The sequence below is a fragment of the Mastigoproctus giganteus genome, chromosome 7, assembly GCF_048544385.1.
Source record: "Mastigoproctus giganteus isolate SK-2022 chromosome 7, ASM4854438v1, whole genome shotgun sequence".
NCBI classification, from domain to species: Eukaryota; Metazoa; Arthropoda; class Arachnida; order Uropygi; family Thelyphonidae; genus Mastigoproctus; species Mastigoproctus giganteus.
The window spans coordinates 45,947,081-45,971,513 of record NC_143581.1 but is presented as its reverse complement, the minus strand read 5'-3'; the positions used below and the strand labels follow the sequence as shown (position 1 = coordinate 45,971,513).

Here is a 24,433-nt window from a genome sequence, read left to right as displayed (position 1 = left end):
ACGTGAAATGGGAGGTGTAGTTTTTTTGGCTGATGCTGTATAAGTTTGCTTTCTTGCATCATTTGCCATTACTAATGCTAAGAGGAAATGAGTGGGAGAGAGAAGTGTACTTTGCAAAACAGTAGCATCAGTGAAAACGTTAGAAGGGCGAGCATTATCTACCATCACCTGCAGGGAATAGTCTGAGAGAAAACTGGATATCCAATTGCAAAAAACAGTCAGCAGGCCATAAGATGGGAGCTTGTTTAGAAGCCCTTTATGCATATACAATCAAAAGCCTCAGAAATGCCAGGAGAAACTGCTTGAGTTTCATCCAATTTTTCCATCAAATTTGTCCAAAGATGAGTAACACAAACCAATAGATCGCCTATGAAATGAAGCTAATGGAATCCAAACTGTTGATCATTAATCTTATGAAATGCTTGGAGACAGTTTATGAATTGGCAATTGATGGATTTCTCCATTTTTTTTTGAAAACAGCAGAGGTAAGTTCAATTTTATGATAATTAAAAAGGAGGGATTTGTCACCTTTTTTTAGGAACTGGCTGGACATGAGCAAATTTCCAGACAGAAGGAAAAACATCAGTGGAATAAGAAAGTGTAAAAAGGTAACATAGAATATGAGCAAGCATAGGTTTGAAGTAGAGAAGTGCCATAAGGGCCTGGAACTCTCTTTGCATCATGACTGTTCAAAGTTCTTCTAACATCCTTCTATCAGAAGACAGAGGAAGTATTGAGTGGAGTGGGTATGTTATGATACAATTTACCAAAATTGTCAATACAAGAGTTAAAAGAAAAGCAGGACACTAGTAAGTTAGCTTTGTCTTTAGCTGATGATGCAATAGAACGACCAGGTTGACACAGAGGTGGAAGTACAGATGAACAGAGGTTGAAGTCAATAGCATTGGCAAGCAACCAGAATGCATGACTACCATATGGAAAAGAAGCAAAGTTTTTTACTCTTAACCAGTTGAAAATCAATTTTAGATTGATAAATAACTGTCCGACAATCACTGAGATTTTTAGCTAGGTAGAAAACGACCTGGAGTTTTGATAAAAACCAATTTTGATATGCTACATTCTTGAACAGTCTTGGCACATTTATTGGAAAACCAAGGTTTAGACAAAGAATGAGCTTTTATGGTGAAAGTGGAATAAAGGATTTCATTTTTACAAAAATAATTTCACTGACAATCTAAGCAAATGCTGGGATCTGAAAATTTAAAAAAAAGTAATCCGACCAAGAAGAACAATAATAGAAATCATGCAGATCATCTCATTATGCTTTCTTGTAATGCTAAATAACATAAGGCTGAGAATGACCACAAAAGAGAGAGAGAACCCCCTGAAGAAAGGACTATCACCAAGCTGTGATCTGAGGTGGTTAGAGAACAACTAACATTGAGAGTGTACTTTGAAAGGTTGTTGGTAAAAAAAAAGATCAAGGGTGTTTGGTGTGTGGTCAGGATTATCTGATATTCTGGTAGGTGTATCGTCATTAGTAACTGCAAAAGCCTCAGCATCTCAACCAGCTGGGTCCATGTAACTAGAAAACTGAAGCCAGCTGGAGCTGTGAACATTAAAATCACCAAGGAAAATTATCTCACTGTTAGGAAAGTTAGAATGGAGGTAATCAAGTTTTAAAGAAGTCAGAGTTTCAAGTGATTAGTGGAGTTAGAGGGATGATCAAGGCAACAGATAAATTTCACAGAAAGACAGTCACATTTTAAGTCACAGAAGATTAAAAAGAGAAGATTCTAGATGAAGAAGCCTCTAATGAGGAATATCAGAGCAGACATATGCACAACTACCACCTTTGGAGCAAAAGGAATTATAGAGCAAATAATTAGGGCAGCTGAGATGAGCAGTGGTTGATAAATATGATTTGTTAGAAAAAGTAATTGTAATTGGCCAACTCTGGGTAGAAATTCATATCATTCAGATTGAAATTGAGACCACGTATATTTGTGAAATGAGTGAGGAAGTTTCTGGGCGTTTTAGATTTTTTTGCAATAAGTTTGTTCTCCTAGTTTGAGTATTCATGATGCATTCAGTAGATACAAGGTGTAACAATAAAGTTCTGGGACTGGGTGCTGTTGCGATCATGTTCGATGAGTCCAAAAATAAACTGAAATGGTATGTTGTAGTTCAAACGTCCCCCAAATAGATCGTGGTACCGAGGTTGTTCAGTAGGCTGAAAGATTGCAAGTAACAACCAGTTTCATTAGTAGCATTAATGTTCCATGTCACTATTCTGCAATGGAGCAACAAACAAATATAAAATTTTGCTTGAAACTGGGAAAATCTGCAACAGAAACATACGAAATTATAAAAACTGTTTGTGGCGATGAAACATTAAGTCGTACACAGTGTGTTTGAATGGTCTAAGCCAGTGTTGTCCAACCTTTTCCCGTACAGGGGCCATATTCAAAGTTAGATTTTTTTTCGAAGGCTGCACTGAGTGATTCAAGAAAAATTAGTGTGTTACATTTTCAATGACGTGTCCTGCACGTACACTTTTGCGCAGCCACCAAGGTCAAGCAGAAGGCACACCATAATTAGAGCCCTGGAACATTTTGATAGCACCTTGTATATGCACATGCTTCTGGTTGGGCATGTGCATATTTGATACAAAACATAGATAAAAGAAACAAAATTCATGATACCAACACATGGCTTCATAACTCAACACTCTCACATTTTTGCTGCAGTGAGCTCCGCAATCCTTAAAATTCGTTTATTTCCACTTATTTTAGTATCGAATGTACACGGTTCTTGAAATAATTAACAAAATTTTGAATGCTGTTTAGTTCATTTTCTGCGGGAAGCTGTATAAAAATTATCTGAAGACCGTATCTGGCCTGCAAGCCATAGATTGAACACCACTGGTCTAAGCAGTGTAAAGATGGATGTGAGGATGTTTACAGTGACTCAAGAAATGGGCCTCCATCAATCTCTCAAAATGAGGACAGAGTTGCAAAAGTTAGGGAAATTGTGACAAGAGATTTTCATTTGACCCTCAGAATGATGACTGATGAGTTGGATATGAACACGATGATTTTTCAAATTCTGCATAAAGATTTAGGAAAAAGGAAGGTCTGTGCAAAATTTGTCTCACAGATAAGCAGAAACAACAAAGAGTGTCATCATGTAAAGACTTCATCCAGACTTGTCAAGACAATCCTAATTTCCTCGACTATATTGTCACTGGATAGAGTATTGGGTGTTTCAGTACAACTCAGAGATGAAGCGTCAGAGCATGCACTGAACTTCAAAATCATCACCAAAGCCAAATAGTTTCATTTACAGAAGTCCAGGATCAAGACAATGCCGATCATGTTTTTCAACAAACAAAGTGTGATTTACAAGGAATTTGTACCTGAAAGGGAATGAGTCAATGCTGCATTCTTTATGCAAATGCTTAAAAAGACTATTGAAATCATTTCCCAGGTGAGGCCACAGTTTCAAGAAAATGGCAGCTCGTTTTTGTTGCACAACAATGCCCCTACCCATTCTGCACTTGTGAAGACACTTCTGACAAAACATGGCATTGTACAGATCAACCATCCATCCTACTCTCCTGATCTAGAAGCAGCTGACTTCTTCCTCTTTCCCAGAGTGAAAACTGTCTTTAAAGGAATGAGATTTCAGGATGTTGAGGTTATAAAAAAAAAAAAAAAAAAAAAATGTACCCTTCAAACTGCACATTTCTTTGGATGCCTTTGCTGACTTTTCAAAACTTTTAGAATGGTTTAATAAGTGCATTCAGGGAAATTACTTTGAATAAAAATAAAACCATTTGAGCCCTTCACTTTGTGTTCTTTTTATTGCACCAGTTCCAGAAACTTTATTACCACACCTCATAAGTGTGTGTGTGGGGGTGGGGGGTGGGATAGAAATATGTATGATTTTTTGAAATGACATATTTACACACTAGTTGATCTGGATTCTCCCTAAAGAGTTATCAATGGGTTTGATCTGGTGGTCTAGCTAGTGGCCAGCCTGTGAAAATCAATTTAGAGTTATAGCCTCACAATTTACAAGGAATACTGGATCTTGCTATAATGCTCGTAATAACCTCGAAAGATATCACTCATACTGTATGGCAGAAGAGATGGTGGTTGCTGGAGCTTTGCTCTAGAGCAAGGGTTCTCAACCAGGGGGGAATTCCCTCCCAGGGGAGAATTTTAGGGTTTCAGGGAGGGGGGAAATTCAGACCACATAATCTACAGGACATCACACTTTATTGGATGTCACATAATAAATTAAAAATAAAGATAAATATTTCACTTTTTTATCTTTTCTACAGTTTTATCTTTTTGGAATGCACCTTTTGAGTCAGACAATCTCGGAAAGGGGGGAATGGCATTCTTATATATGGTGAAAAGGGTGCATGGGGCAAAAAAAAGGTTGAGAACCACTGCTCTAGAGACTAAACATGGATTTCACTACTTCAATTCTCTCATTAGCAGTAATAGTGAAACCTCCTTGAAGTAGTGAAACCTCCATGTGATGGGGACAATGCACCTTGACCCCTGCTTATGTTGATTCCTCTTTCCCAAGTTGTTGTTGTTGTTGTTTGTTAGATTTATTGGTGCATCAGCAACTTAGGCTATAATGCACTAATTACTGTCTTATATTTCCTTTGTTTTTCTTACAGGAGATAGCAGTTCAGATAAGGTGATATTTATTAATAAATTTTAGAAAAAGAAAAATGTCATCTATGTTCTCTCGATCTCCTAGGACGCACTGCAGTGTTAAATGATTGTAATTATGAAAATTAGAGGAAAAAGCTGTTTTCCGTTCTTTTTGATATTGCGGGCATTCTATGATGATATGCTTTACTGTTAGTGGGCATAAACAATTACTGCATTGTGGAGGGTCACTGTTTGTTAGTAGATAGCTATGAGTGAGGAAAGTATGACCAATGCGTAATCTGGCTAAAATAGTTTCTTCCTTTCTGTTTCGTCTCAGGCTGGATTGCCACAGTTTAGGGGCGCCTCCGTAGCCAGGTGGGAAGGAGCAGCAGTGCATAGCACAAACTTCTTGATTAGACAGGGGTTCGATCCCGTCACCACCAAATACGGAGGATGCGGAAAGGTCAGGGAATGACCACCGCATATCCCGGAGCAATATGGCCTTAGTTGCTAATGCTCCTAAAAACCAAAAAAACAAACAAACAAACAAACCACAGTTTTAGGTTCTCTCTTGATTTCAAAAAGTTTATTATTTTTCTGATCTTTCCACAAGCGGGTCCACACTTCTTTATATGTCTGTTTGATAAAGGACTTTTGTCAATATAAGGAGTCCTGAAATTTGATGGTATCACATTTGTAACAATTTTAGCAGCTAAATCTGCCTGCTCGTTTCCTACGTGTCCAGGGATCCAGCAAAATATTACGAGCTGTCCACATCCATGAAGTGCTAATAACTGTGCTAAAATTTTCTGTATCAGAGGATGACTAGGGAAGGATTTACACTGTAGAGCATTAACAGCACTCAACGAGTCCGTATAAATGATGGATTTAGCGTACGAGGCTTCTTTTATATTCTCTAGGGCTAGTAGAATACCATATAACTCTGAGGTATAAGTACTGCATTCTGGTGGGAGTTGTCTGGAGATGGTGGCATTTGGTAGTACTACAGCTGTGCCAACTTTATTACCAGTTTTGGATCCATCTGTATATAGCTGAATGAAGCTGCTAAACTCTGTAGAGTGAGCCATATGTATTTGTCTAATATTGATATCGGAGAAGTTATTCTTTCCCCATTGCTGAAAATGTCTATCAATATTTACTGGAGCCATGGAAAGCCATGGCTGCGTTTCCATGCTAGTATCCTGGAGAGTGTTAGAAAACTTCAGGCCCCAGCTTGTGATCAAAGCTTCAAGCCTAATGCCAGATGGTTTGTTGTAACGCCGTTTAGTTTGATACATTTCCCTCCATTTTGGCGTGAAGAGGCATTGCCACATGGGATGATGTGGGAGACTGCTGATTTTGGCTGCATAATTTATTAGTAGAGTTTCCCGCCTAAGGTGTAACGGTGGTTCATAGGCTTCGGTATAAAGGCTTAAGATGGGTGATGTGCGAAAAGCCCCCAGTGCAACTCTTAATGCACTGTGATGTACAGGGTCAAGCCATTTCAATACACTTGGCCTGGCTGAGTCATATGCAGGAGACCCATAGTCTAACCGGGATCTGATCAGTGAGCAGTATAGATGTAACAGCACATAACGATCTGCACCCCATGACATAGAAGAAATTACTCTGAGAAGATTTAGTTTTCTAAGACAACTTGTGCGAATATGTTCCAGGAAGTTTAATTTTTTATCAAATATTACACCAAGAAATCTAATACTAGGTTGGAAAGTAATACAATGAGAATCCAACTGAAGGTCTGGATCCGGATGTAAAGAACGTTTGTGACAGAAGTGTACAGCGGTCGTTTTTGGTTTAGAAAGCCGATATCCATTATTTTTGGCCCAAGAGACTATTTTGTTAATGGTGCCTTGTAGTTGTCTTTCAATAAGTCTCATATTTTGAGAATGACATGACATGGCAAGATCGTCAGCGTACAAGTATGCGTCAACTGTGTTAGGTATGCACTTGGTAATAGAATCAATCCTAATGGCAAAGAGTGTGGCGCTCAACACTGATCCTTGAGGAACTCCCTCTTCTTGTACATATGCTTGAGATAATGAAGAGTGGAAACGGACTTGAAAGGATCTATTACCTAGAAAGTTCTTAATAAATTTTGGGAGATGACCCCGAAGTCCAAATTTATGCAAGTCCTGAAGAATCCCATATCGCCAAGTTGTATCAAAGGCCTTTTCAATGTCAACACATACCATAACTAGGTGTTCATTTCTCAAGAACGCATTCCGGATATTTGTTTTGGCCTTGATAATGAGATCAAGCGTACATCTTTTTCTCCGGAAACCATACTGACTTGGGCTTAAAATGTTTTGAGTCTCTAATAACCATGTCAGTCTGGCGTTAATTATTTTTTCCAATGTTTTTCCCAGACAACTGGTTAGAGAAACAGGACGGTAATTTTTGGGATCTGTGTGGTCTTTCCCTGGTTTCGGGAAGGCTAGCACATAAGAATGGCACCAGCTAGCGGGGTAATACTCCTCTAAGAAAATTCTGTTATACAGTTGTAAGAGTACAGTTAATGATTCCTCACTTAGATGACAGATCATGGTGTAATAAATCCCGTCGGGACCTGGAGCACTGTTTTTCACTCGTGCAAGTGCATTACGCAATTCATTCATGGTCAGAGGCAGATTATAAGAATGAAGGATGACAGTATTAAAATTTAGTTTGTGTTTTTCTGTCTGGGATTTTAGCAATTGAAATGCAGGTTCATATGTGGCAACAGCTGAAAGCGTTTCAAACGTAGTACCTAAGGCATTGGCAATTTCTGTAGGTTCAGAGATTTCTTTCCCTTTTACAAGTAGAATAGGAGAAGTTGTCTGCGAGTATTTACCATTAATTCTTTTGATTTTTTTCCAAATTGTAGAAGTATCTGTGGATCTGTTTATGGTGGAGGCATAATGCGCCCATGTTTCTTTTTTACTCTCCCGTCTTATATGACGAGCTTTAGCTCTGGCTCTCATAAACTGTAGGAGGTTAGCTGTGGTTGGATGTTTTCGAAAAATATTCCAATATTTGTTCCTTTCTTTTTTAGCACTGTTGCATGCTTCGTTCCACCACATTTTTGGATGATGATTTTGGTATAGCAGTCTCGGATGCTTTCATTATTGTATCTGTAATGTAGCTTACTGCAGAGTCAATTGTGTGGGTTGCTATGAAGACAGTATCTAAGTGAGCTATTTCTTGGTATTTAACCCAGTTAGCCTTAGCAAATTTCCAGGTTGTCCTAATGTTACTCTGAGGGGTAGAACTTATACAGAAAGTACAGATGATAGGAAAGTGATCGCTCCCGCGAGGGTTATTAGTAACGGTCCAGTCTATGAGAGGAAATATCACTGGAGAGCATATTGAAAGATCAAGAGCAGAAGTTGAGCCAGATGATAAATGCACGTATGTGTGAGCACCTGTGTTTAAAATTGTCAGGTTATGTTTATCTAAAATTTTTTCAATTATCTGTCCTCTGGAGTCAAGATGTTGAGAACCCCATAGCGGGTGATGGCCATTCCAGTCACCCATAATACAAAAGGGAGCAGGTATTTGCATTACTAAATTATCTAAATCAGCAAAGGTGTATGTATGATTTGGTGATAGATACAATGAAACTAATGTTATTGTGATTCCGAAGGTGACACGGACAGCAATAGCCTCTAAAGATGTTTGCAGGGGGATAGGTCTAGAGGACACTGAAGAGTTCACTATGAGTGCTACTCCTCCATGAGCTAAATTAGATGAGTTTCTATCTTTTCTATACATATTGTAATGCTTAATTTTCATAGATATTGCATTTGTGAGATTTGTTTCTTGAATGCATACTGCAACAGGCTTGTATTCAGATAGGAGATCGTAAAAATTGTCAAAGTTAGCACGGAGCCCACGACAGTTCCATTGAATAATTGTATCCATTGTTTGGTTTTAGCTAGTGTCTGTTAACTTCCGTGAGGTAGTTTGCTTACGCCTGTCAATTTTCCCTTTATCCTTCTTTGAGAAGACTGGTCTGCTTGTGTCAATGTCACCTTCTGGATGAATTTCAAGAAATGTGTCATCTTCATCCGCTTTTTCATCAGCGTCCATGGTATCAGATCTGAATGTGTGCGTATCAGTTCTTTCAGAGCTCTTAGTTTGTACTTTCGGTTGCTGATTATGATTCTTATCTGGAGGTATTGTTACCGGAGTATTTACTTCTTGGATTGCATATTTGGAGGGAGATTGTTCTTTTAATGAAGTAAGTAATGATTTTGCCCAACCAGATATAGAGATATTTGGAGGGACGGAGCAGTCAGTCTGAGTTGATATTGTGCGTAGCTGTTGAGTAACTGAGGCGTATGTAGATGATTTAGTAGGGATTGCAAAGTGTTTCTTTGCCTCTTGATATGACACTTTGTTCTCTATTTTATATTTCTGAATGTTCTTCTCTCTTTTCCATTGGATACAGTCCTTAGAGAAGGCAGAATGATTTCCCTGGCAGTTAGGACAGTTTTGGGTTTCATTATTACAGTCCGTATGTGTGTGTTCTTTTGAACCACAAGAAGCACAAGTGACTATACCTCTGCACACAGTTTGCGAATGACCGAATTTTTGGCACTTAAAGCACCGAACTGGGTTGGGAATGTACGGTCGAACATGGCATCTGAGATATCCAGCTTTTATAGTTGTGGGGAGATTTGGTGACTTAAATATGTCAATATGACTGTTCGTGTAGGGACAGGCTCTCCATCTTTTTTGATGACAATTCTTTTTGCCTGGACTACATTTTGGTTACTTAATTCGGAGACAAGTTCATCCTCTGATACATTTAGAAGATCCCATTCAGATATTACCCCTTTAGAGGAGTTCAAGGTGGCATGTGGGATAACCTTTGTGGAAATTCCACCAAAGGTAGATATTTTCAAGAGTCTTTCAGCATGTCTGTGTTCACTCATCTCCACTAATAGGTCTCCAGATCTTAGTCACCGAACCATTTTTGGAGGCCCAGCCACATTTTCGAGACATTTCTGAATCAAAAATGGGGAGAGCTTACTCAGTGGTTGGTCTGTGGAGGAATGCAATATTAAGAAGAGCGGAGCAGAAAAATCTGTCCCTTCTTTTTTTTTGTCTCTTAGCATGGGATTTATTCAAATTATCATGGTCGTCATGTCTACTTGAATCTGGATCAACAGATCCATAGTAGGACTGTTTTGTGTTGTCCATAGTTGCTCCTTTTAGTCCCGGGAGAGTGGATTTCTCCTCCCAGGCTTCCAGCCCCGCCACGTGGAGGCAGGAGCGGTGCCACCAGTGACCAAGCAATAAGGTTGTTAGTGTTAGTGCGTTAGTAGATTAGTCTTATATACAAGAAGAAAGGTGGCTTTCCTTTCTGTTGAGTAAGCTGACTTCTTTACTTTAGAAGAGCAAAATTATATAACTTTGGAAATTAGAAAATAACGTTCAACTACAATCAATCGCTCTTTTAAGAAAATCGCTTTCAAATCACTGAAGAATCGCTTTAGTCACTCGCTTGGCACTCGGGACCCTCTTTCCCAAGAGCCTTCGGTATACTAGGTGGTGTTTCAGCCCTTGCATATGGGGGTATACCCAGGATTAATTCGGTTCAATTGACTCACAAATGGAACCTGAATATCCATTCTGTCAGCATTTTAGATTCCGAGGCAGCAAGCCTTAACTTGTCATACCTGAGAGAATGTCTGTAACAAGCCTCAGGGACCTGTTTAATTAAACAGTTTTATCATCCATCTCAGAAGATTTGTGAATAAATTGTTCAATAAACATATAGAACACTGTTCCAACTTACAGCTAATCAGTACACATTTAACAGGATTGAAAGAAAGTATTCTGATCTGGCACCACCACTAAATAGAGATGCTTTAACCATAACAATAGCTGAAGAAGCTGTTTCAGGTCCCTAAAAATTGGTTTCATAACTACTTTTTATATTTTTAAAATCTTTTCGATCTTTTTTAGGGATTGATAAACTTGTCAGTTTATCAGGAATATATCACTGATGTGCATTTCAATGATATATTCCTGATATATCAGGAATACATCACTGAAATGCACAGCAGGTATGAGTGCACATGTGCCCATCATGAGTAGAACAGAGGCTACAAGGCACATTAAGGGGCCACTTGGTGGTCCATGTTCATCTTTTATAACTGGGCACACTGAATCCTAGATATGCTACTGGGATTCTGAGTTCACACATTCATAACAATGTGTGAACTCTGAATTACACCTATATCTGATATAACAGTTTGCTTAATGAATTTTTACATTTATGCAGTTGATAAATTATGCAATTAGTAAATTCTAGCTCAATAAAGTTTGTTAAACTGGTACTGGTAATAAAAATAGTTAATGGAAGCACAACACAGACGTTTAGGCATTGAATAATCACAAAAGCTCAAATCATCTGCATAAAGAATATAGTGGACATAGCTTTTCGGCCCCTAAGGACCTAATGGAAAAATGAAAAGGACACTGACCACTAAAAGGGAAGAAATAAGAGGAGGGGAATCCTTTAACCATGATAACTCACATAAAACACTTTATCCATCTTCCTTATACCAACACAATTAGCCATTCTGAAGAACTTACTGCCCTTGGCTTGAGAGGAAAGAAGATAGAGGTGCTTTATGAATAGTGGAGAAGTGATCCAATGAGTGGGATTCCATAGAATCCTACATCAAGATGCTAGACAGCAAGATGTTAGAAAATGATAATATTATATGAAGTTAAATATCATGAGATGGGTAGTGGAGACTTGCAATTATCACCACAACCTCTTCCTGAGATAGAGCCTAGAACCCAGAATATTAAAAAATATATTTCCAATATCCAGATGATGATCTATTTATGACATAGATGAGTTCCTAAAAATTATTACTTAAATCAAAAAATTTTTCGATTGAATTAGTATCAGCATTAATCAAGTCAAAAAATGCAAGGAAGCAAACATATTCTACATAATTTATGTTTAAAACATTTGAGCTATAGGTGAAAGGATGAAAAGTTTAGAAATGAAATTCATGTGAATGGCAAAAGGCAAGTACTTATAATGAATAACTATGAGATGTGGCAATAAAATTCCCAGACTGGTGGAATAGAAAGAACAGAGTGAAGGAACTCAAAAATGGTTTTATTTTTATTCAAAGTAATCACCACCTGATTGAATGCACTTATTACAATGTTCTAAAACTTAAACTTTCTGAATAGAGATAGTGCAAGGATCCAAAGAGATAATGTTCAGTTTGGCAGTTATGTTTTACTTTATATCTTCAAAATCCTGAAATCTCTTTCCTTTTGAGGGCAGTTTTCACTTTAAGAAAGAGAAAGGGGTCCACAGGTATACTATATTGGGAGAGTAGGGTGGATGTTAGATCTATACTATGCCATATTTCATCAGAAATGTCTTCAAAACAAGTTTGGAATGGACAGGGCATTGTCATACAACAAGAACCAGCTGCCTTTCTCTTGAAATTGTGGCCTCACTTGGGAAATGTGCTATAGTCATAAAAGCACTTGTATGAACACAGCATTGGCTCTCTCCCCCTCAGGTACAAATTCTTTGCGAATCACACCGTTTTTAAAAAAATATGATCAGCATCATCTTGATCCTGGACTTCTGTTATCAAAAAAATTTTTGGGCCTTGGTGATGATTTCGAAGTCCACTGTTTGCTCTGACACCTTATCTCTGGGTCATACTGAAACACCCAACACCCATCTCCAGTGACAATCTGGTCAAGAAAATTAGGATTGCCCTGGCAAGTCTGGATGAAGTCTTTGCATAATGTCACTCTTTGTTGCTTCTGCTCATCTATGAGGAACTGTGAAACACAAATTTTGTATAGATTTTCCTTTTTTCCTAAATCTTCATGCAGAATTTGACAAATCATCTATATCTGATTTATTCAGATATAGCTATGTATTCCTGATGCATTTGCACTATATTTATACATAGTCTAGACTCCTTCATAGCTTGAGGCTTATGCCCTAAACGCTTGAGTCCAAATCATCTCCTTATTCACATCCAACTCATCAGCCTTCATTCTGAGAGTCAAACAATGAGCTCTTGCCACAACTTTCTGAACTTTTGCAACTCTGTCTTCATTTCGAGGGGTTAATAGACACCCACTTCTTGGGTCATTGCAAACATCCTCACGTCCGTCTCTGAACTGTTTGTACCATTCAAACACACTGGTATAAGTTAATGTTTCGTCACCATAAACAGTTTTTAACATTTCATATGTTTCTGTTGCAGATTTTCCCAGTTTAAAGCAAAATATGATATTTGTTCATTGCACCATTGCAAAATCATTACATGGAACGTTAATGCTACTAACAAAACTGATTGTTACTTGCAATCTGTCAGCCTACTGGACAATCTGTACCACCATCTGCTGGAGAAAGTTTGAGCTATAATGTATAACTTTCATTTATTTTGAAACTTATCAAACATGATCACAACAGCACCAGTCCAGGAACTTTATGATCTGTGCATGGAAATATTGTTTATTTTTCTGCATGTTTTCTACAGAAAATCTGTGAAGGAAAAAGGAAAAATCTGTGAAGGAAAATGAGTGAATTTTTGCAAGAGGGAAATAATCAATTAATCAAATGGTTCTCTTTTGAATGAAATTGAGAGTTTTTTAAGAATTTTAAGAAAACCATTACCTATTGTTGATGAGAACAATATTCTCTGACTTCACAAGGTTGTTATATATACTCAGAAGTAAAATTTCCCTTGAAATGAAAGAAAAACAGCTTTTGGGGCATTTTTATGGACCTATATATGTAAAGTTTATGTGGAGAAAGTTAGGCATAGTGGAATAAGAAAACAGAAAAGGTGATGTAAAACTTTAGTTAACTGTGATGCACAGGTTTTAAAAACAGATGAAGGAATGCTATGTTATATCTGAGTGTGTCCAGTACAATATGAGACCTATTGAGATCATGTATAAAGCTCCACCCCCACCTCAGCCTGCAACAGCTGGGTAGATTACACATATCTAAGGTTATAATATCAACAGATGGAAACGCAGCTGTTCTACATCTGTTTCCAAATTAGTATTACAACCAAGTTTAAATATGCAAATGCAGGAGTTCAAGGAAAACTAGGGTGCTAGTGGGTAAGGCTGTGTTAACATGGATGCCTGAAAGCAATCACGCCGAGGTTCCAACTCTTAATGGCAGCAAAATACAGTATTATAGGACATTTTCATGTAGTCAGAAGGGCATTTTCTTATTTGCTAGGTGCTTAAAAGACTTTACAGAGCTTCACTGATAGGTCACCTTTATCCAAAGAATTTTTTTCTGTTTTGTTTTGATTTATATGTATTGAAAATGATGAACAAAGAGTTTTGGAACATTTTTAAAAATCTTTGAACTTATGGTTTTGTAACATCAATCGCCATTTAATGCTCATACAAAATTTAAAGGGAATTTAATCAATTTAAACATTCAAAATATTACACCATTCTGAAAGCCAATCATTCCTATGATTAATACTATGAACTCATGAAGTAGATTTAGATACTTCAGTGATACTAATAAGAATTTCATAATACAAATTTACATTGAACATCTGCTGTTTAGCCCAGCATCTGTTAGACAAACAATGGAGTCAAAATGGAAAATTTTATGAAATGGAACACTCGTAGAAAAAAAAAAGAAACTAATTTTTAATAACCAACTAAGTATACGAGATTGCCGATGTGTGTGACAAACCACAATGATGTTACTGTGCACTACAGTCCATTCCAAGCCCAGAGGAAGAATGATATCAATTTGGGAAATGCACTGAGTAATAGGAAGAGTTACTGTTAACAACTGGGTGATGATCCCAATATTCAGGTTTTTTAACTAGCATCAGGAAATAGAGAAATGATCAAAATAACAGCTTACTCAATGAGCTATTTTTTGTAATATATTTCCCATATCCAGAACCACAATGAATATATTTCCCGTACCTAAACAATAGTAGTTTTATAACAGCCAAAATCTGTAAATTTATAGTTGGCTAATCCTAATTTCTGATACCCATTCCCACCGACTATGCTAGTGGATAGTACAAAAATGGTGATCAAATCATATAAGTAGATACTTACAATGATTTTTGCCATCCCGATGCAATACCAGTAACTTATTAGGGAGATGATCACAATAAAAGCACCATGCAACTCCCTCATGCCGTTGTTTTGGCATAAGAAGTAAAATTATAAATTGTTTCTTATGATAATGTTACATACTACTGAAAAAGCTTTACTAAAAATCTAGATTTAGTAAAGCTTCTGATTCAGTTTCCCATGAGAGGCTATCATACAAACTAGAGTTGGCTAAGTGAAAGGGGCAGAAAATCATGAATAATGTACATTCTTCAGAGTGAATTAATGTAGCAAGCTGGATCCTCAGAGTTTATTGCTGGGCTCTCGTTTCCAATTTTTCTCAATGATATTCATGTATACAGGAAATGCTGTCAAAGTTTTCTGATGATTTAAAAGTGGAAAATATGGTTAACCATCAGGACCAGACTATGCTGCTTCAGAAATTAAATAATTGTTAAAATAAACCCCTACTTTAAAGAAGTATCTGTAGATTGCAGATGTGCAAATGTATTGTGTCCTATTTACAATGGCAAAAAGGACAACTACAGATCTGTACGTAAGTTTAACCCCTGGGCCAGGGGATATAATAGAATCAACAGTTAAAGAAGTAATGCAAGATCAACTTGATAGGAGTGGGGATATACAGCAAATCACAGCATGGGTTTGCTAAAGGAAGATCATGCCATACCAATCTGATTAGCTACTATGAGGTTGTCACAAAAGGAACTGAATGCAAAGAATAATTATGACATCATATACTTAAATTACAGTAAAGCCTTTGATACCATACCACATATACAACTGTTGTATATAAATATTAGAGCAATGTACAATTGTATAAATTAGAGTAATATGGCATTGGGGGCAAGTTGCTACTTATGGATAAAGGGTTGGTTAAGTGGTAGGAGACAAAGGTTGGCTATAAATGGACACTTCTCCTGTACTAATGGCATGAATGGAGATCCAAAGGGCCCCCATACTGTTTTTAATATTTATTAATGATACTGATGTAATTCAACTTTTATGTCTAAGTTCGCTGATGATATAAAGGTAGGTACAGTGGTTAATGACAGTAATAAGAATATGCTACTTCAAGAGGATCTAGGGTTTAACAGTGATAAATGCAAGATACTGCACATGGGTAGCAATAATTGCAAAATATTAAATGTATTTGTAGTTAATGAAAATATTGAAATGCATGTGCTCTCAGAATTCTGACTAGTGGGCTACATTAAGTGGTTAATAAATAAGTAGTTAATTCCAGAGGTCACATAACAAGCATAAGTAAATACCCATTAAAAATAGGATACCAAAGGTATTCTTATTCATGGGGGTTCTATCAGCAATATACAGGAATTTTGCTTGCAGGGACAAGTAAGTGATTATCCTGTTGTATAAGGCAATGGTTAGGCCACATCTTGAGTACTGCATACAAATCTGGAAGCCTCATTTTAAGAGGGATGTGGATCTACTGGAACAGGTGCAGAGAAGTGCAACAAAATTAGTCAGTATACAAAAGGGTACTCTTACCATAAAAGACTTTAGTTCTGTAAACTGCAGCATTTGGAAACCACACCTGCAAGAAAACCTAATTGAATTGTTTTAGACTTTAAATAGATTGATAAAACTAAATGCTGATGGTATCTTTACTCTTTCTCAGACAATACACATCAGGGTACATAAATTCAAATTGAAAGAAGATGGTTATAGCACAGATGTGCAAAATTTAGCTTTCAGCCAAAAAGTGTTTGATTGTTGGAACAAATTTCCATCTGATGTTGTGGAAGTGGGCAGTTTGAATAAATTTAAGGAAGAATTAGATAAATTATTACAGGGGAACTGAAAGATGAGGTAGGATAGTGGTTTTTTTTGGATATTACTATATAAGCTTGCTTCCTTATATCATTTTCCACTACTAATCTAATAACACACCATTTGGGTGGTACTTAACTCACTATCATGTCCAGGTATCAATCATTGTAAGGGGGAGGCATATGGCCAGGATTTTAGTGCTTTTTTTTTTTTTTTGTTTTTTTTTTTAGATAGACCTAGGAACACTTGTACGCATACACTTATAAGCATGGTTAAGGGGAAAGCATATGCCCCTCTGCCCACCCCTGACCAAACTAAAAGTAATGGAGTATGAAAAAGATCTACAGGTAATTATATAGTCTGACATGAAATTCTCTTAGCAGTGCAAACAAACAGCTAGAATAGTCAAGTTCATAGGATTCTGTCATACATGAACTTTATTTTGGCATATATGAACTTTATCAGAAGTGACAAAGAGGAAATTTAAATTATCTTACTGTATAAGTCAGTGGTTAAACCACATCTAGAATACTGCATACAGGTTTGGAAACCTCATTTCAGAAAATTTGTTGAAAAGTGGGCAGAGAGGAGCAGACAAGATTAGATGGGGTCACAAAATAATATTCTTAATAAGAAAGGCTGGGGTTATCTAAGTTGCATCTTCTGGAAACTTTTGCATCTGCTTAGTGACCTAACTGAAGTATATAAGGCTTTAAATGGGATAAGTAAACTAAATGCTGATGGCATCTTTACTCTTTCTCAGATAAAACACATAGGGGGCATAAATTTAAATTAAAAAAGATGGTTACAGAATGAATAGATGTGTGGAAATTTGCACTCAGCCAAAGTAATCAATTGTTATATAAACTTTTACCTAGTGTTGTGAGTAGTTTGAATGAATTTTAAGGAAGGTTTGGACAAATTACTAGAAGGAATGGGGAAAAGGATGGTTTTTTTTTTTTTTTTTTTTTGCTGTATAAGCTTCGGTTCCTTACATCAAGTTAATACTAATGCATTTCAGCTTCTGATGTTGACAAATTTTTGAAAATACCAATATATCAAATCAATAAATCAAATAATATAAAATAGAAATAAATATAAAAAATGCATATACTGAAGCTCATCTCACTGGGAACTAGAGAGCTTTCCAAATACAGTATTTGATTTCATATGCAATATAGTCTAAAATGTGTATATGTTTAGCAATGGCTCTTCCTGCTTACCACAATCAAGATTGGATCCAGCCTTCATTTACTGGGGGTAGTAGTATATGAAAATTGTTTTGTTCACAAATAATGCAAAAATGTGCTTTTGTAATAATTTTGGCAGAGATTAATTGCCCAAATTATCTCTTTGATCTGTCCTTGAGTACACTGAATGCATTGATATCCCCTCTCCTCCAATATAAAAAAGTATGCTAGGTTATATATAAAACCTGTTATTATTAGTATTTAGTATTAGTAAAGCCACATGATGCAAGAAAGCAAGCTTATATAGCATCAGCCAAAAGAAAAAAAAAAAAAACTAATTTCACTCATCCACTTGCTCCAAATGCCTTGTTGCCTCTAGTTCTGCCTTGCATCTATTTAAGCTATCAACTTCTACAACAACAGTTGGAAGTTTGTTCCTGCAATCAACCACATGCTGGCTAAAGGCAAACTTCGGCACATCTATCCTACAACTGTATTATAATCAAAAAAATTCCAAAACATCTAAATTTTTTTCCCACTCATGAGATGTTGCATATAAAATGTAATAGTGTCAAGTGAAAATTTAAACATTACAACCAATATCCTGTAAGTTTCACAACTGCACACCAAGTAGCAGAGCCACAGAAATTTGTGAAAATAGAGGATGACACTGATGTGCATATGAAGCAGTGGTGTGTTATTGAATTCCTGAGTGTAGAACATTGCATCATTGATATTCACTGACATTTGAAGAACATTCACAGGGACATGACAGTCAACGTGGGAATAGTGAGGTTATGAATTATGCATGTCAGTGAGAATAGTAGTGATATGAAGGATATGTCAAGGCAAGGCCATTCTCACACTGTAGTGATGACAGAAAATGAGGAAAGGCTGGATAAACTGATTCATGACGGTAAGCACGTGTAGACTTTGTAAATGTGTAAAAGAGTGGAAATAGGCTTTAATGCATTGAAGACAATTCTGGACAATTTGAAATACAGAACATTGTGCCAGGTAGGTTCCATGAATATTAAAGACAGATCAAGAGGAGCAGATTGCACAGGCTTCAGTTGATCTTCTGGAGAAGTATGAAATGGGCAGTGATTTTCTATACAGCATGATCACCAAAGATGAAACCTGAGTACACCACTTTGAACAGAAGTCAAAGTGGTAGTCTATAGAGTACACAAGGATTTGATGATAAAGAAGAAATTCAAGGCTCAGCCATCAGGTGTAAAAATCATGCAGTCTATTTTTTGGGACAAGAGAGGAGTTATCTTGGTGGATTTCCTGGAAAAGGAAGACAGAATCAATTCTGCTCACTATGTGGAGACACTGAAGAGGCAAAGTACAAGAGTGAAGCCAGAGAACAAAAGAAAATTTCCCCTTAAACACAATTCCAGACAGTCCTGACAAGGGAGACCACTGCAGAATTTGGGTGGATTGTTCTGCCACATCCCCTCTTCAGTCTTGACCTTGCATCCAACAGATTTTCACCTGTTTGGGTAACACTTTGCTGATGATGATACTGTCATTGTGGCCATCAAGACTAATGCATGAACTGCTGTCAGTCTTCTTATAAGCTGACAGCAATTTTTATGAGAAGGGGAGGGGAGATGTGGGCTCTGATTCAGCAGTGAAGGAAATGTATACAAAGTAGTGAAGATTATAACATAATAATATGTGGAAAAATAAATTTAAATATGTGACATATGGTATAAACTGTCATACCTAAAATAATAATGAAGAAAAAAATTTGGAGGCACAGCAAAAAAAATTTGGCAGCATTTAAAAGGGTCTCACAAATCAACAACTAACATTTTTTTTTTTTTATGTATAGCAGTCTCAGGATATGAATAGAATCTTTATTTATTGTTGTTTTAACATAAACATTTTATATAATCCAAAAAGGTATGTGATGTAATAATAATATTAAAAAAAAATACACAGGTGTGAATTGGACTAGTACTAAAATTTGTGCTAAATATTTCCACTGGTCTTATTGCACACAGGACCCTTAAAATTTAAAGTTTCACACAGAACCAGCCAATGTCAAATTCACTATATGACCAGTCAGCCCATAACAATATGAGAGTTTCTCAAAACAAAAAATTAAGCTAAAATGATAAAATAATAAGTAGTAATGTAGCTTATTTCTTATTGTTTATCATCTTATTTTATATTTAATTTATCTACATTAAGCTACACTAACACTTATTTTAGCTAACTAAATTAAGTATTAATTAAATTAATGAATACATTAGCTTTTTAATAAAAAAAAAACTAGCTGCATTACTTAGTATTAAATACTTAATTCAGGTGAGTACTTTAATAACTGAGGTTATTCTATTCTTAATTAGTTGTGAATATTCTGCACTTAAGGTTTAAGTCATAAAATTAATCACTTAATACTTAACTTAGCAACATTACTTAGTAGCATATAGGTAGCAGTAATCCCAGATTAACATGCCAACTGTGTGGTACTACACTCAGGGAATCAGAAAATGCAAACGACTTGGAAGTAATTGTGCAGTCAGACATGAAATTCTCTGAGCAGTGCAGCTCATGGGGGGTGCAGCTCATTTGTCAATGATAAACAAAACCTTGCTAGCAGGGATAAGGAGGTGAATATACCCCTGTACAAGGCCATGGTTAGGTTGCATTTTGGGTACTGTACACAGGTCTGGCGGCTTCATTTTAGGAAGGGTGTAGATCTGCTGGAATGGGTGCAGAGAAGGGAACAAAAGGGTGTTCTTACCAAAAAAAGCTTCAGTTCTGCAAATTGCAGCATCTGGAGACTAAGCACCTGTGAGGTGATCTGATTGAGGTCTTTAAGGCTTTGAATGGATTGAGCAAGCTCAGTGCTGATGGCATTTTTCCACTTGCTAAGACTACACACATGAGGGGGCATAAATCCAAGTTAAGGAAGAATGATTGCAGGAGAGATGTGCAGAAGTTTGCCTTCAGTCAGCAGGTGGTTGATTGTTGGAACAAACGTTCATCTGTTGTTGTGGAAGTGGGTGATCTGAATAAATTCAAGAAAGAACTAGACAAATTCTTAGAGGATGGGTGAAGTGTGTAGTTTTTTTGTTGGCAGAAAAAGCTGGCTTTCTTGAATTATTTTCCACTACTAATACTAACATAAAGATGCTTTTACTAAATAAAAAAAAATTACTTTTTATATTCTGTTATTAAGTTTTACTTGTTCTGGATCAACTGTATTAGGACAGCATCAAGGGGCCCAGTTCTCATCACCCTCAAATTCCATCTTTCTGAGTAAATGACACATTACACTTAAAAAAAAAAAAAAGTTACAGAAAAATATTAATTATTAACATCACTGGTACTGCAAGTAAAGGATGATACAACCATCATACTAACACTCATAATAAATTTCAGTGGAATCAGCTGGGTGAGGGAAGACTGCAGCTTTACATCAATAGTCTAGAAAATGCATTCTGCATTTTTTATCTCATAACAATAAAGAACAAAATATTGACTGTTTATTAACTCCTTTTTGCATATTAGATGAATGCATATTAGCCCTTTAAGAATTATATGAAAATTATATTAAAATTATATAAACAAAACTTTCTTCTTTATATTTTAGTTCATATGCATAAACAACATACAAAACGAGGATCATAAATTATTATGTACAACATTCCTTTTCCTTAATTATGCAATCTCTCACAAGAAGTTCATATTAATACTTGTGAGCTCTTTTATAGCTCATTTTGTTTGCCTCCAATTTTCATCCTGTAAACAAATTTCTTTAAATAACTACAGAAGTTCTTACAAATAAAATAAACCAATTTAAATTTAAAACATTCTTTTCTCAGATGAATACAATATTTGCCAAAATGTTATGTGAAATCTTTTCTTTTATATATATATTTATATAAAAAAAATAAAGTTTAAAAAAATTTACAAAATAACCGTTAATTAAAAGTAACCGATAGAAAAGAGATCCTAAAATATCCAGCAATGAGAGACTAATAAAGCAGGAATCTTAAGTGCATGTTTTACTACTATCGTTGCACTACAAAACCGTATCAATAGGAAGGGATCATCATTAGATAAAATGTAGAACATGATTAAATCAGGCCTACTTTTCCTATCCACCGACACGACTTTTTTTTAATAAGTCAAACATATAGTTTGCAATACAGCTTCGAATTTTACAAGCACTCATCGATAGAATACTTTTATACAATAGTGAAAATGATTGAACATTTAGTTTGGGGAAATTAATTAAATAAATTCATAACATTCAGTTTAAATTCTTGCACGCTGAAGAATCTAATTGTAAATCTTCAAACGGAAAAGACCTAGATTTGAGATATTTCGTCATCTGGTATTCTCATTGGTTCCATAACTCATGCAGGACGGAGCACGAAGTGATTTATTCTGCCCCGAGGCCATAACCTATTTGCTAATTTAAGTTACTGTTCACAAACAATTAAATCCCACATATTTAATATTATGGCTACCATTTAATATCTTACCTGCATTTTATCTATGTACTTTGCTCCTTGGCAATGTACACTGTGCGAACTCATTTTCTATAAGGTAAAGTGCGTACAAAACAGAAACTTTCCGAAAGTTTAGTGAAGGATAGACAACAGGAAACGATGGAACTAACCTCCCACAAGTACCATAGTGGACTCAAATCTGAATGTAAATCCACAGTTACATTGTACACTGCCATTACGATTCAGCTCAAAGTTATCATCATATATAAATAAAAATCCATACCTTTATTTCTTGTTCTAAGATGCTTCTGCTTCCGTTTCGACATGATTCCTCGTATTCACCCCCAAACAGCCAGAGAGAGTGATCAGGAGCATTAAGAGCACTTCCCTCTGTAAAGCGCATGCGTAAAATCTAACAGGTGGCGCTATGCGTTGGACTTTTAACGCATCACCTACGGATACCTCATCTGTACGCATCCTGCATTACAATGTACTTAAACGTTTGTTAGATGTAACCATGTTTTGGTTATGTTGATATTAAAACCATGTAAAATAATTAATTATTAAATTATTGCGACTTTTGTCTATTATATACAAGGAAGAATTTTACACGAGCGAAACATATCAATCGGAAGACAAAATTATGGCCGTCATCACGTATGCACTTCTTTTACGTTGTTTGGAGTATTTGTTCACATTTGGTACGTTAAAATGCAAATAAACGTGTAAAATTTGGAGCATTATATTTAGGGAAAAATAATCATCTTTATGTTATACTTTATGTGTGTGACAAATTACCAGAAAATTTAATTAATTGATGAATATTCTGAAAAATGCACTACGCATATGCAATCCGATAATGCTTATCTGCATTTGTTTGATGTTCCTTATGTATTTAGAAATTAGGAATGTCGTGTACAGGTTCAAGTAAAAGAAGAAAATTAGAGGACACATTCGTGATCTGTATATGTCGGACGTACGTAAGCCAACAGCAACGTGCTTGTAATGAATTTGTAAAATACAGATAAGTAAAATGCAAATGTACATAATTACGTTCTTAGATGTTTTAAACACACAGTGGTAGTGAAAGCGGGGGTAAAGCGAACGACCGCCGAGCGCCTCACAATAAGGGGTGGGGGGGGGGGCTCTATCGTGGATGACTCTTCAAGTCAGCTTGTTATATAAATGACCAGATATTCATTCAGCCTGGATATTTTTGAAATCAGCAGTCCAAAGATATCCCAGTAAATAATCCTGAAATGTTACTATAATTTTAAATTAAAAAATAACACTTTTACATGAAAGTACTGTATCTACTGAAACATGAACCGTCGAAGTCTGAACATACGCTTTCAAATGAGTCGTACAGAGAAAACCAATTTACAGGTTTTTTTTTTTAAATATTTAATTAAGTTTAATTGTAAACTTAATTTTAATATAATTTAGCTCAGTTTCTTAAACTGCCAGATTGAAGTATGCCGTTATCTGCTTTGTTTAATTTATTTGCTTGTATAAATCGTAATTCACTTTTATTTTTCAATGTTTGTTAAACAAACAAAATGGATACAAAAAAAGTTTTAACAAACAAAACACCTGGCTGCTTGTGTGAGCCTTTTGTACGGCACTGTCATCGATCTTTCAATAAAAATTATGTATATATACAGTGCTATAAGCAGGCAACAAGAAACGGCTCAGCTACGAACTTAAAGCTTCACATGTCACTTGTAATAACGGTGATGACACGTGGTCGCCTTTGTTTGTATGTTTAGGTTTTGATTTCAATGCGTTTCGTACAAGAGCTCAATAACTTCATTGAACTTGCCTCTTTATTTTTTTTATATAGTAAAGCCTTATCATATTCATTGTAGTTGTGCTGTGTGTGAGCGTGTTAAATGCCAAGGCAGCTAAGTCCACGAGATTCCCATATCTTGTGTCTGTATCTTCGTGTGTTCTGCGGTCAGCCCATTTGCTGGAAGAACTCGAGTTCCGAGAGAAAAACTATAAAATATGAAACTTTTCCCCTAGACCAACGAATTCCACACAATGTTAGAAAACGCCAAAAAAATCCCTTCCGTTTCGACAGGATGAAACTTAAGAGTTCTTGCATATGTGTAGAAGGGCAGTGATTGTAACCACTGTGTCAGCCACGAGGTTAACATGTTCAGTCGATTTGAGTCTTTGTTTAAAGGACTTTAGAAAAAAG

At 36.1% G+C, this 24,433-nt stretch overlaps 1 protein-coding gene across 1 annotated transcript in view; it reads right to left on the bottom strand.

Moving 5' to 3' along the window:
- LOC150082866 (uncharacterized) overlaps positions 1-22,590 on the bottom strand; it is a 234,651-nt gene extending 212,061 nt beyond the window's left edge. Inside the window, exon 1 of the mRNA XM_090378302.1 lies at positions 22,514-22,590. Within this exon, the coding sequence (XP_090234428.1) occupies positions 22,514-22,556 (43 nt within the window). The 5' untranslated portion in view covers positions 22,557-22,590. The remainder of the gene's footprint in view (positions 1-22,513) is intronic.
- Between the last annotated feature and the right edge of the window lie 1,843 nt (positions 22,591-24,433).